The sequence below is a fragment of the Penicillium rubens genome, assembly GCF_028828025.1.
Source record: "Penicillium rubens strain IBT 27055 chromosome Unknown utg000002l_segment0_segment0, whole genome shotgun sequence".
NCBI classification, from domain to species: Eukaryota; Fungi; Ascomycota; class Eurotiomycetes; order Eurotiales; family Aspergillaceae; genus Penicillium; species Penicillium rubens.
Window position 1 is genome coordinate 6,979,670 of NW_026890600.1, and position 13,546 is coordinate 6,993,215.

General features: G+C 49.2%; 5 protein-coding genes across 5 annotated transcripts; 1 reads left to right on the top strand and 4 right to left on the bottom strand.

Moving 5' to 3' along the window:
• Positions 1 to 1,015: 1,015 nt before the first annotated feature.
• Positions 1,016 to 3,074, bottom strand: N7525_005111 (FAD binding domain protein; the record flags this gene model as incomplete). The annotated part of the gene is made up of 3 exons (XM_002565124.2): positions 1,016 to 1,027; positions 1,081 to 3,002; positions 3,071 to 3,074. The coding sequence occupies 3 exons, from the start codon at positions 3,072 to 3,074 to the stop codon at positions 1,016 to 1,018; spliced, it is 1,938 nt and encodes a 645-aa protein (XP_002565170.1).
• Positions 3,075 to 5,190: 2,116 nt separating this feature from the next.
• Positions 5,191 to 7,152, bottom strand: N7525_005112 (putative GABA permease; the record flags this gene model as incomplete). Its single annotated transcript, XM_002565123.2, has 7 exons — positions 5,191 to 5,631; positions 5,710 to 6,035; positions 6,094 to 6,495; positions 6,556 to 6,638; positions 6,698 to 6,811; positions 6,867 to 6,937; positions 6,994 to 7,152. The coding sequence occupies 7 exons, from the start codon at positions 7,150 to 7,152 to the stop codon at positions 5,191 to 5,193; spliced, it is 1,596 nt and encodes a 531-aa protein (XP_002565169.2).
• Positions 7,153 to 7,342: 190 nt separating this feature from the next.
• Positions 7,343 to 7,680, bottom strand: N7525_005113 (uncharacterized protein; the record flags this gene model as incomplete). Its single annotated transcript, XM_061213282.1, has 2 exons — positions 7,343 to 7,550; positions 7,589 to 7,680. 2 exons carry the CDS (start codon positions 7,678 to 7,680, stop codon positions 7,343 to 7,345), a joined length of 300 nt encoding a protein of 99 aa, XP_061070303.1.
• A 1,112-nt stretch (positions 7,681 to 8,792) lies between these two features.
• Positions 8,793 to 10,582, top strand: N7525_005114 (uncharacterized protein; the record flags this gene model as incomplete). Its single annotated transcript, XM_002565120.2, has 5 exons — positions 8,793 to 8,987; positions 9,075 to 9,179; positions 9,235 to 9,468; positions 9,541 to 9,683; positions 9,739 to 10,582. 5 exons carry the CDS (start codon positions 8,793 to 8,795, stop codon positions 10,580 to 10,582), a joined length of 1,521 nt encoding a protein of 506 aa, XP_002565166.1.
• Positions 10,583 to 10,789: 207 nt separating this feature from the next.
• On the bottom strand, positions 10,790 to 12,743 carry N7525_005115 (glycoside hydrolase family 47 protein; the record flags this gene model as incomplete). The annotated part of the gene is made up of 4 exons (XM_061213283.1): positions 10,790 to 10,829; positions 10,890 to 11,147; positions 11,203 to 11,988; positions 12,043 to 12,743. The coding sequence occupies 4 exons, from the start codon at positions 12,741 to 12,743 to the stop codon at positions 10,790 to 10,792; spliced, it is 1,785 nt and encodes a 594-aa protein (XP_061070304.1).
• Positions 12,744 to 13,546: the final 803 nt, after the last annotated feature.

Sequence of the window (13,546 nt, forward strand, 5' to 3'; positions counted from 1 at the left end):
GAATAAATAGGTTCCCAGAACAGAACAGATCAACGGTGACATCGTCGCGGCGATCTCATCGCAACGCCTCTGGGTCTAATACCGCGCGGTTTGTGGACCTTGTCTGTGCCTTTTCCCTATTTAGTGCTTAGCCAGGTTGATTGAAAGTCAGCTGATCCTTCGCGAGGCTATGGAGCTGCAAATGGTATGGCCGGTCTTGATTTGTACCAACCAAATTGCCGAGCTCTGTTGTCTAGTGCTGACAAAGGCAACCATGGCCATGGTTCCGTAATGAGATCAGTTCCGTAGTATCAAAATCAAATTAATATACAGAGACCAACACTGAATATCAAGGGCGACTTAGGTAACCAAGTGAGAACCCCGGGGCCGATGAGCAGCTTCATAGATATAGGCGGTAGGTTGATGGAAGTAGGAGAGGGATCAATGGTTCAGAGGGCCAGGGATAACCGTAACAGTGAAAATAAAGCAAGATCAAAAAATGGTATGCGTAGTCGATTCCCTTTCCATATAGGATAGTTTTCTATTTCGGAGTGCATCATGTCGTTTTGTGATTGGGTTCGGCATCTGAGATTGCTGTGAAGTAGACGGACAAGACCAAGCAGCGAATCCGCCGTGATAATTCCGGGATATGGTGCGAAGAATTCGTCAAGAAGAACAATCAGATAGAAACAAAGATTGATTTATGCATATCCCAACTAAAATGAAAGAGATAACAACCATAAGCCCGAGAAATAAAGAATGCAAAAGGAGAAAAAAGACAAGAGAGAACAAATAACCGCCCCGCTAAAAGAACATGAATCAGACAAAGAGCAAAACGAGAGAAGGCCAGTCGACGACCTGACCGAGTGTATCTAGCCATAAGCTGAAGCAAAAGAAAGAACAACCGCAGAGCTTTGCAGATGCAGGCAGGATGGGACAAATATGTACAGACGAAGGAACAATGATGTCTTTTTGCACATGAATGAGCATTTAACCATCAAGGCGCAATGCGTCAAGGCACTTAGAATTTAAGTGATCACCAAGTTTCCTTGAAAATAGTCAGTATAGACCCCCAAGACATCAAAACATATCAAAACTTACAGCAATATACTGTCCGGCCTCCTTCTTCCGCTGCCAGAACATATCGGCCTCTTGAGCATTGAGATTACCCTTTGCCATAGCAACATCAATGAGAGCAGCCTCAACACCTTCACCCATACCCTTACCCGAACCACAAACAAAGACACGACCATCAAGCGAGTTGATAACGAACCAAACGAGGTCAGCCTGGTGTCTAACCTCTTCCTGCACATAGCGACTCTCGCCCCTACGGCTCTGCACAACAGTGCGCACCTTATCCTCATGCACGCCCCACTCGCCGGAGTAAAGCTCGTCGAGCAGCGAGTCCCGCACGCCTTGCAGCACCCAGACCTTATTGGCGCAGTTCGCCGACTGCAGACGGCGCTGCACGAAGCCGCGGAAAGGTGCGATGCCAACGCCAGCGCCGATGAGCAGCATCGGACCATCTGAGGCAAAGCGCGTTGCGAGAGGGTTCGCCATCAGTCCTCGGAACATGGGCACGTGGAGGTCCAGTTTTTCGCCGGAGGCTTCTGCGGCAATCGCTCGCCGCGCGAGGGACTCCAGGTATCCAGATCCTACGCCTGTGCGGGTCCCACCGCGCCAGTCAGCGGATTCTGCAACTGTGACGGCGACTTCAATTAAGCGTCGGCATTCGGTGCCTTTGTATTGGCAGGAGATCTGGGGGTCTTGGGACAGGGAGTAGAAGCGGGGCATCAGGGTGTTGAGGACGGAGAGGAGGTGATCGAGGGGTGGTTGAGAGCTTGAGAAGGCGGTTAGGAGTTGGGTGAGGGAGACGAAAGAGCTTGTGCGTAGGTCGCAGAAGGCGCCTTGGCCTTGGGCTGAGGAGAGGTATTCGAGGATTTTCTTCTCGTTTGGCTCGCTTGTGTACTCGGCGAGGAGGCGGAAGAGTGGTTTTGTTGGGGCGTAACTCTGGATGTCGGAGCACCAGCTTAGAACTTCGCGACGGGTAGTGATGAGTTCGCGCGGCTTGTCATCACCCCAGATTGTCGGCCAGCGGCCCTTAGTTGTGCGCATGAGGACTTTCTTGTCGCGCATAGACTTCGGAACACCTAGGAGGTTGAGGACCTCTTCAACTTCGGAGTCTTTGTTTTTGGGGCACACGCCAATTGCACCGCCGACTACGAAGTCGACCATCCCGCTTTCGGCGGGGTAGTCGGTGACATCGATATCAAAGTGGTAGGTACGCTTCTCGGCTCCGGGTCCTGTCAACTCACGGGTGTGGAACAGAGGCGCACGGTAAACCTGGTAAGGGGGGTGTGGCTGCACGAATTCCGGCGGATGGTCTGCAGGGCCAAAGGTCAAGTCGGCTGCTGATGCGGGAGGCGGCTTGAACGAAACGGTCTTCTCTGGGAGCGGGGCAATGTTGGAAAGCTCACTATCCATGGTGAGGAGGTCAAGGTTCAGCTTGAGGCTATCGAATGCCTTGTTGCCGATAGGTGCAACGATGGAATTGAAGCCTGAGATCGGTCCATCTACAGGGCGCAATGCCTGTCCCCGGCAACAACCCCCACCACAGCAGAGAGACTGAAGCTTCTGAGTGCCTGCTGTGCCCACATTCTCCAATACCCTTCGCATATCAACCGCGTTCTGCGAGATGAGGACAGTGGATGCTCGTCGTCGTTGCCGACCACCGTCGACCTTTTCCTCTGCATTTTCTTCCTCGGATTGGGACTCGGTGGGTGGTGTTAGAGGGGTATCGGGGGAATTTGAGCCGCTCGATACAGTGCCCTGGGAGGAGCCTGAGGAAATGACGTTGAAATTGGTATCGGTTACTGAGAGCGAACGCACACCTCGAGGCTCTTCCGGAATTGGGTTATCTGGGTGGGAGGTCGAGGACACTGGGATTTCTTGGTAAGTGCCTCTGCGGGGACGGGACCCCGTAGAGTAAGTCGCCGATGGCATGATAGGTTGAACGGCGTGAACTAATTCGATAGATCAGAATCTAAGTCTCAAAAGGTTAAATAATTGGGATTGAGTGCTCTCCGCATACCCATGAGGAAATTTAGAGGAGTGTTGGGAGTCGCCGAAAAGTTGCACAAGAATCGGCGCAACGAGGGAAGACCGGGGTATATGAGTCGAGACGTGATACTGGTTAAGGGACGTAATAAAGCCCCCTTTTTTTTTTGCTTTCTATGAATAGAGCATGGGAATAGAAGAGTGGGATGAGGGAGGAGAACGCGGACCCGAAGAATGGTCGGGGCGATAGTTCCGTACAGGGAACCGGGAAAGTGAAAATGACGGTATGGGAATGAGAAATACGGGATCTCACAGGAAGGTCGGAAACAGTACAGGGATTTATCAGATTTGCCACATTCTTCGTCACGGGGTACGTTACGCGGTTGGTTCCGGCATTGATATTTTACACAAATATAAGAGCTGGAATATGGGATATGGGATATGGTCTTATGTAGATCTTGAAAGTCAGTAGTAATAAGGACTCGACTACTGGATATGGCAAAGGCTCCATTTGGGGTCATCATATCCATCCGGATCGACGGTGCATATGAAGATGACCTTGTACCTTACCCGTATTCGGTGCTGGGAACAGCCGAGGAGAGTCCCGGCTGTTGATCTGGACTGACCACAGTAATAATATCGTATGATTGCAATTGAGACTATCCTACAATATACAATTTACGTTGTGACAGGGGTTTTACAGGGATATTTTAAATTGCAATTGGAAAGAAAATGGATGTTCCGAGGTGGGCCGGCAGAAAATGTTGGTAAGTTTGGTAACATGACAATACCATACATATTACCTCGGTTATCAGATCAATCAGATAGGCGGGATTTGTCCTTGACAGACCGGATCTTGGCCTGCACCCTCTGCAGGCCTCACCACCTCCGTCAGACAGTCTACTGGTGATCCTTCGGTCCGAGGTTGATGGATATGACTTCAGACGGCCTAGGACTGATGAATTCTTGATGGAAAAGACAGTTTACTGATGGAAATGATGAACTGCAGATGGCTTAATTCCCTATGGAAAGAATACGAATGAGGATGGGAAGGAGGAGTCAACCCGCTTGTCAAAGGCGGTAACATGAAGCGGTCAGACATGACCGGCAATTCCCCTTTTTTTTTCTTTTTCAAATATCTCTCCCTCAGTCCTCATCGAGTAATCAATCCCATCTGATAACTCCACATCCATCTAGAAGGGAAATCCCAGTTAAGGGGGTACTTACGGAGTACATATATGGTACTTATACTTATAAAATAAATTCCCCTGGTTTCAACCCCCATTCTTATAAAATACCAAATGGAACTCTACGGACTCCCCCACTTTCCGCCTAGCCGGAGTGTGTATCGCGTTGACCCATCACGGTTCTCCTAGCTTACACGTCCTTAACTCTCCGTAAAAATCGATTTCCCAACCATTCGGTCCAAAGTGGGGATGTCAGGAATCAATCAGTCAGATTGAATGAACTAGGGGTGTTCTAGAAAAAAACAGTAAACAAAACAGATCACCCCTGGAACTTTCAGCTCGAAAGTTTCATTGGTGGCTGGTTAATGATTTAATAATAACGCTCATAACCTGAAACCACTCCCTATATCATGAGGCTGGCTCCTCCACTTATAGCTCATCTCCGGGCTTTTCTTGTGCACTAGATCTCTATTTATCAATGGCCCTGCATTTTAGGTGTTGCTGATCCACCATCTTCGTTAGACCGAACAAGAAGCTTAGGTTTTGGCGCACGGAGTAGCAGAGGTCATGAAGCGCTTGTGTCATAGGAGGAAGAAACAGTTCTATCTGATAACTTAAATTTCAGTGCCGATGGCCAGCTGAATGGTCGAGCCTTTGTGCTTAGAAGTCTCTAAATCGAGTAACTATCACCACTAATAGGGGTGAGGCCACGTCATTATTGTACAATGTACGGAGTAGGGAGTCCTGTTTGAAAAGGACAAAATAGTGATACTCAAATAAATAATAGCAGCAGAATCTCAACATTATACCTATACACCGAGTATGTCACATCATCACGTCATCAAAATACAAAATACACAATGCAGTCAAACATAGACAGGAAAATAATAACAGGAAAAAAAAAAAAAGAAAAGAAAAAGGGAGAGAGAGAGAAGAAACGACAAACCCTTCGAGCCAGAGGCAATCCTCAACTATTTTCATCCCGCTGAACCAAAGCCACAGGCGGAATAAAATGATGTCTCCCCCAAACCAAATAGTAAATCGTCGCGGATCCAACGATGCCAACATACATCGCCACGCTCCAGTTCATCGTTTCAACCGTAACATCCGTCGACAGGGGAAAGAACGCGAAGACAAAAATCGGACAGAGGAACGCCAATGCCCCGATATTCACTGCCATGCCAAATTTTCCAAGCGACCACCGGTGGTGCGGGAGCGGCTCGCCACGAATGCGTTTTAGAAATACGCACCCGATCGAGATGATGTACGCGGACAATAAAGATGTGATCGTGAGCGAGATAACGGCGTTCAGGGCGACCTCCGACCCGATGTTAATCATCGATAGTAGCACTGTGATGACTAGAGACACCATCACGGAGTTGAGGGGGATGTTCCAGCCGGGTGTGACCTAGTGGTTACGGATTAATATGGCTGAATCTACACATCTTGTTTCAGATGCCACACAGGGATTAAATCGGGGACTTACATATGCAAAAAAGGACGAAAAGGGCAGCCCCTCGTCCCGTGCAAACGACCAGAGCTGGCGTGATGCCGTCGCCACCTCGGTGATTGTGCTAGCTGTCAGGGTCACCACTAGCACAGCGGTCATGGCGTTTGTCGCGGCGATGCTACCTGTGGTGTTGTAGAATATCTGGATGAATGGGAATCCCGTCGGTGTATCCAGGATTTTGTCGACCTCGCCTAGTGTGAAGCACAATGTGACTAGCATGATGAATCCTAGCACACCATTGACGGCGACAGAGGACATCATTGCCTTTGGGAGTGTCTCTGATGCGTCTTTGATTTCTTCGGCTTTTGAATATCAGCACAATATACCAGGTCTGAGGTCGTTCATAGGGCTCTTTCTTACACATATGAACCGAGCAATCGTAACCAAGCATGGAGGTTATGGTAGTAGACAAACCGACTAATGTTGCCGTCCCAGCATTGTTCCAGCCACCCCCGTTGTTGAACGTGGTGAACACTGCGTGGGCATTATCCCGCGGTGCGAGTACCCATAACGGGATGATGATGGCGAACAGGCCAATAACATGGATAATCAAGATCAATCCTTCCACGAAGGGAAGATTCTTGGCTAGGAAGGTGTTGAACAAGATCGAGAATGTCGAGATGGCAATTACTAGCATGGTGCCATGCCATCGCTGGAAGTCATAATCTGGCCGGTTCAAGACGATCAGGCCTTGAATGATTGTGCCAGCAAGGTAGGCGATGGACACAATAGCGCATTGCCAACCCATTGCAGAAAGCCATCCTAAGATAATACATTAGCTAGCTAGACTTACACAAGGACTAGCTATGTCAACTGTATTACCTGTGATATAGCTGAGGTACTTTTGTCCTCTCCTTGGTGCGAACTCCGACACCCAATGATACTGTCCACCGGCAGTGGGGGCCCTATTTGTCGACTGATTAGCGGGGATCCAGCCAGGGACAGCATGCCGTCAGTCACATACATCGAGGCCATCTCAGCAATGCTGGCATAGACAAGGGTAAATCCGCATGAGACGCCGATGAACCCCCATATCAAGCCCGCTGTACCGCCGTCGGTCAAGCCAGCCGCCAGCAATCTATTAATGGAGTCAGAGGTCTGCATGATCACCATATGCAGGGACTGGCACGTACGTCAAGATAACTTCCCATGTGCAGATCAAAGTGCATCCAAATCCAACAATAGAGATAAACCGAAAGTTTCTCTTCCTAATGTTAGCAAGACCGCCACAACCGCCATGACAAGAGCAGAGCAACTTACTCGCAGAACCTGGACTCGACCAAGAGCATTCATATCACGACGATCCGCCAACGTGCCCATATAACGCGGCTCAACAAGGCCTTTTTGAGCATACTCCTCGTCGTCAAGACCAGTCATCGTCTGCTGCGAGTCAGGTCTGGACCTGCTGAAGACCGTCATGATCGCGTGTGTGTCTGAATGACTAGATTGGAAAAATCTATTCAGGATGAGACAACAAAATTCTCCGCGAAAAAAAAGGGGATTGCGAGAATAGAAAAGAAAGTCTATATCCCCTGGCAACTCGACACCCTGAAGGATGTAGGATGCGAAGTATAAAAGCGCCGAACGATCAAAGCAACCTCTAATAAAGCTAACAGAAATGGCTGTAGCCAGAAAAGGCAGTTATCAGGAGAAGACCCAAAGGACTGGAATCATGATGGCCACTGAATTGCCGGGACCGAAGCGTGGTATTGACGTGGGCGCAAGGCATGGCCTGTGAATAATTCTCACACGCCATGTGGGAGAGAAGGCCTCCTCGGAACACCCAAGCAACGATCCGAATGATACATCGTTCTTTACTCAAGGGTGCTGCATCGAATCCAATTGGGAATGTGACTCTCGGGACTCATTTTTGCAGTTTGCTATCCCTAGTCCCTTGCCCGGAATGGGGCGTGATGGCACCTTGCATGCCACAGGGGGTTTGTCCATTTAATGTCGTTAAACTTGGGAGATATTGGAATTCAGACTGACTATTGGGGTTGTAATGCTACTCTAAATCCTTCTAGTCCGTCGTAGTTGTATAAACCATGACTTGTTTCTTTAAAGAGCGCACCCAACAAAATAATAAAACAACACACCAAGTACGAAATATAAACAAAACCTGACCCCTTGAATAGACTCGGCGCCACTACCCGTTACATTTCTGATGCATCAATTGCGCTAACTTTCTAACTCTCTATCAATCCCTGTCCCACATCCCCTCGTTGCTTATCCCCCAGACAATTCCGCCACACTCCATGCTTGCCTCCATCCAAATAACGGGTGAATGCATAAGCCCCTCGCTTTATTCGTCCAAAAACAAATCCCACAGCCTATAGGATGCGAACCCCCCCAAAGACCCACAGCATAATTTTCAAGGGCGCACGCTGATCGACGACCCTACAGCGGGCCCGCCTTGCCCTAAAGTAGCATGTCCACAGTACGGAGTACTCCGTACTACGTCGAAGTTCGACGTGAGGGAGAGAGGTCAATCACCATTCCAACCAGACAACCTGAACTTACACCGAAAATAATGACCGCTTATACCCTTCAAGAAGAAAGGGATAAACCGGCCATGCAAATTCGAATCCCCCTTCCAACATATCTGCCCATATCGGGCGAACCCCACCAGCCCTACTCCGTACTTACGTACATGTCTGGACTCGATAATCCATGTTTCGTATCGGATATCAGCATATGGTCTCCCAAGACAGAAATAATCGCAATCGCAAGCGAATCGTAGGAGAAACGGAACCTAGCTCGGTCGTTATCGCCTCTCCTTGACCCGCATATCTCCTACTCCTGTTTTCCTATCGTATACAAGCGTCTCAAATAAACCCTTTCTTTAACTTATTCTCACCACGCCATCCAGCCACATGGCTCCCGGATCTGACAGCCTTTCACAGTCGTTTCTGTGTCTGTGTTGATCACCGCGGCCCATATATACATTCCACATAGCACCACATTATACCCATCCTTCCACATGATATACACCATAACAACGAGAAGGGTACTTGTTTAGACTCCGTCGTTTGCGGTGGCTTTTGCTCCCTTCCCCTGTCATGGGCCCGTATGTGCCGCCAGGCCAGTCGCCGCCCTTTGAGGTTGTCGATGACTTGCACCATGGCGCGTGGGTAATTATCACTGCTGCACTGGGACTGGTTGTGTCCTTGGTGTGTTTCTTAATTCGGTTATATGTGCGGCTCATGCTGATACCGCCGTTTGCGCGCGATGATTGGGTTTTGTTGGGTGCTACGGTGAGTTGCCTCGAAAATTCGAGTCAAATTTGGGCCGGATGAGTTACCTTAGTACACTGCTAACATGTATTATTGATTGCTGTACAGGCTGTCGCCGTGGTGCAATCAAGTCTCGTCTTCTATGCCTGCTCGCGCGGGTTCGGGACTTCTATATCGTTATTGAAGGATGGTCGACTCGATCAGATCCAAGCTGTAAGTCGCTATTTGATATTCTATTATCTTGTTTGCATGGACCCAAACTGAGCAGCTACCTAAGTTAATTGCAACAAGCGATATCATCGCTCTCATAATCATCTACCTCTCCAAATGCTGCGTCGTGGCTATCTACCTCCGCCTCACACCGCAGAAACCACATAACCGTGCATCCTGGGCGACACTAGCTCTGTGCACTGCCTGGGTAATCCCGGCTATATTCATCGTCTTAGTCAACTGTGAGCTAAACACACCTTGGCGGAGTGACGGCGGCGAATGCAGCGACTTGGTATGTGAAACCACCAATGATATACTATATGCATCGACTTCCCTGAGGCCGTCTCTAATCTCGCAAGTGTAGTACATACGATGGCAATTCATCGCCGCAGTCGACGTTATAACCGAGCTCCTCCTCTTCCTTCTCGCCGTGATCCTCCTAAAAGGTCTGTTTATGTCCGTTCGCCGCAAATTAGCCGTCGGATTTGCATTTATATTTCGCTTTCCGTGAGTAAAACACGCATCCCCAATCTCAACCCCAAGGCTAACCGCAAAATGCCAGTCTCATAATTTTCTCCCTAATCCACATCTCATCCCTCCACGCAGCCCTAAACAACAAAGACACAACCCTCGCCGCCGTCAAACCAACAATCTGGATGCAAGTCGAGCTTCACTACGCCCTAGTCGCATGCAGCGTATTCTGTCTCCGACCTTTCATGGCAGCCGTCAGCACAAACTACGGTACAGCGGGCGACTCGACGCTAGAGAATAGCGCGTCGAGATCAAACGGTACGAAAGAAAGCTCGAAGACCGGGTCTGGGTCCGGGTCCGGCTCGAATTCGAATACCGCTTCGAGGTCCATGTCGCAGTCCCGCATACAGAGGAAAAGAGCCGGGACAGGTTCAAAGCCACCGCTAGTTACTCCGGCCGTTAGTGGCCCTGGTTCTAGCTCTGGGCTGCAACAGTCGGAGAATCAGCGCCCCCGCCTGGACCCTTCGTTGTGTGTTGATACCAGTCCCCGTGCGCACGGAGCGCTTGGGAAAAACCGAAAGGATGCGAAGAGTGGCAGATCGGATACGGTGCGTGAGCCTGTACGTCGGTCGATGTTCCCGCTCAGCGCACCGCGCAAGAATCTGGGCTTTCAGGTACAGGAGAAGGGGAAGAATGGCGCGAGGGCTGGGTCTGTGGGTTCATTTGCGACAGAATCTGATTTGATCGAGCTTGTACCGAGGCCGCATAACCGGCATGCGAGTGGTGCGACTGAGCGAGTGGATGATGGGGAGGGGCCTGATAAGATGGTTATTCATAAGGAGATTCGGTACTCGATTCAATATGAAGATGAGGCGGAGGTGAGGAGGCGGGAGGATTTGAAGATTAATTCTGTTGATGTCTGTGCTTATGTATAATTTTTGTTTTATATTAAGGCTTCTGGTGTCATGTGTGGATGTAGGATATGGGATAGGGCTCCAGGGATGCATCCTTTGCTCTGGTAGATGGGGAAGAAATAGATGCTGTATATGATATTGAAAACCCTAATGCCTGTAACGCCGGTCCTGTCGAGTCAAACCAATATTATGCTGGTGATGAAAGCTGTATCCCAATATTATAACGCTTCAGTTGCTTGGTCGCTTGAAAGGATGGGCTTCCGTGCTCCTGAAAAGAGAATTATTAGCTCGTTCATATAGGATAAACACAGCTGGGGAGCAAACATACAGCACATAGTCGTCCAGACTGATATGATCTGGCTCAGAAAAGATAAGGTAGAGGTATTTCAAAGTCTCGGCAAGCCAAAAGCTCTCCATTTTGTCCTGATGTTTTGGTTTCGAATGACGCACATCGTTGATAGACGAATGGCCAAACTTAGTCCGGGTTGCCTTATCAATGTTCTTAAACATGCGCCACGCGGAGTCCTGAAGAGTCTTATCTCCAGTAATCCGGTACATGACGAACAGAGATTCAAGAGCTTCAGGTCTAGAAGGGTAGTATGTTAGTAAAGTGCAGCAGAAGGAATGAGATGAAACCGTACCTGAGCTTATACGATGCGTCTCGAACACTAGTAACGCCAGGCGGCAAATGCTCAGCCTCAATATGGTCCTCCGCTTTCTCGCGGTCCTCCTCGGTACTGATAGAGCGCGATATGACATCTGACATCCACTGCTCTTCATCCCACGGACACTCGTCAATGTGCTTACAAGGACTGACCTTGAACACTTCCGGCATAATCCCTGTAGGCATAACATCATATGCCCAGACACAGCCGTCGGTAAGTCCCCGGGCAACATACATATCCTCCGGTCGATTGAAGACCTTGGCCCCAATAGCCACAGTGCCGCCCATGAAGCACTTGAGGTGATCAGGCGCATACTGGAAGGTCTTCGAGTCACCCCGCATTGCAACAACGTTAGCTGTGAAGAGAACGTGTTGGTCCTCGTCCTGGGTCATTCCCCTGAACAGTAGATTCTCGTTGAATGTTTCAATGGCCTTTTCGTACATGCGGTGATATTTGTCTGTCTGTGCGCCCAGGAGAATGTGTTCTTTGGGCAAGTACTCGTATGCCGAATCGGCACATCCGCCAATAGTGAACTCGGAGTCGTCGAACGTCATTCGGTCGGTGTCAATCCATGTCGGCCACATGCCCGGCATCCGGGTCTTGTCTTGTCCGATCTCGAGCTCGTTCATAATTCGCTGCACGGCGTCGTAGTACTTGGGATCACCGGTCAATTGGGTCAAGCGAGTGAACTCCATTGTCAAGGAGCCCATTTCTGCTAAGCTCGTGCGTGAGGATGGTGTGATTTCTTTGCCTTGGGCGGATCTGGGTATTGTCAGTCCCGAATATCGTTGCATATTCTTTAATATTGTGGCGTACCTAGTCCACTCCCAGCGTACCTGGGGCATGCGATTATGCGTATCAAACGCATTGAAGATCATCTCGCCCAGTTCGACAGCCTTTCTCAGCAGGATAGGATGTTTGCCCTCGGTCAGGTCATGAGCAGCAATAAAACCACCCATATAGCGAATGATGATCTCAAAGACAGGCACATGTCTGCTCTTAGTCGTCGTGAAATCGATTTCCTCCAGAGCCTCCAGGGCCAGTTGCAACTCATCGTCTAGCCCCATGATCACAAGCGCATCTAGCGAATCGACAAGAGTGGCACCCCAGCCATTGAAGGTATCCTGGTATCCTCCAGTGCGGGGTTTCACCTCGTCCCGCATCCACGCATGGTCCTTATATCCATTCCATGAATGAAGAAAAGCCTCCTTCACAGCATCCCGCTTCTTGAGTCTGGCATTGCGCTCGCCGCGCGTTTCTTCGGGGAAGTTATGCTGGATGCGGGGAATATTAGCTGGGCTTGTTGGCAATGGGATGTACTCTGTAACGGGAAATCGCTCGGTGACTTTATCTAGACGAATAGCATCTTGCCGAACGGTGCTGTCTTTTCTGGAGACTGGCTTTGCTAGGCGACCTCGATATGTTTTTGTACTAGGGAGCCAGAAGAAGAAAATGTATGTCGCGATAATCACAAACAATGCTGTTGATAAAGGTCGGTTTTTGCGCTTGTTATACATAATAAATGAATGCAGTAGGGGCGTGCCAAAATAACCAAAAAAAAAAAAAAAAAAAAAAAAAAAAGGAAATAGTCGTAGGAAGCCCAGAGAAGGAGTTGAATGGTGTACAAGTCAATTGTCAAGTGTAGGGACTAGTAGCAAAGGCCGACATTGGCGTCTCCAGGAGAATAAGATTCGCGACAGTTAGAACAAGCAAAAGAGGAAATGGACACAGTTTTACACAATGTGGCACGTCATGGATTGTGAGAGGTCTCAAGGAGTCAGACACGGCCGAGTTCTTTGGAGCTCCATTGATCGTCCTTGTGGCTGTCGATTTGGTGCAAGGCATGATGTTGCAGAGCGTCGGACGATGATTGGCGCAAATTTGAGAATGTGCCCCCTTCAACACCGGGCCACGCAATCAGGGAAATCCGCAGGGTCCAAACAACATAATGTTATTATTAGTGTATCAATGGTCAAGTCTAGACTTGTGATAAAAGCGCCAAGAGGCTCTTCTGTGCCTCTAAGCTGTACTCTGTCTGAGGGCGCCACCAACCCCACTGCGGCCCCTGACTCTCTCTGATGGAGTAGGTGTTGATCTTGTCGATATTTAGATGAAGATCGGGAAGCAGTAACAAGTTGCAAGTCTGAAAGCCTGCTTGTGTCTTCATGTCACATCGATAGGAAGCCGTTCATATGCACCATTTTGTGCTTTGGGAGTGGAGTCAAAGGGACTAGTATCAAGAAGTCGAGAAGCTGAGCTGAATGTGACCGCAAGGCTGACCTCGGGCACTTTCGAGCCATATCAATCTCTTTGCGGGCTA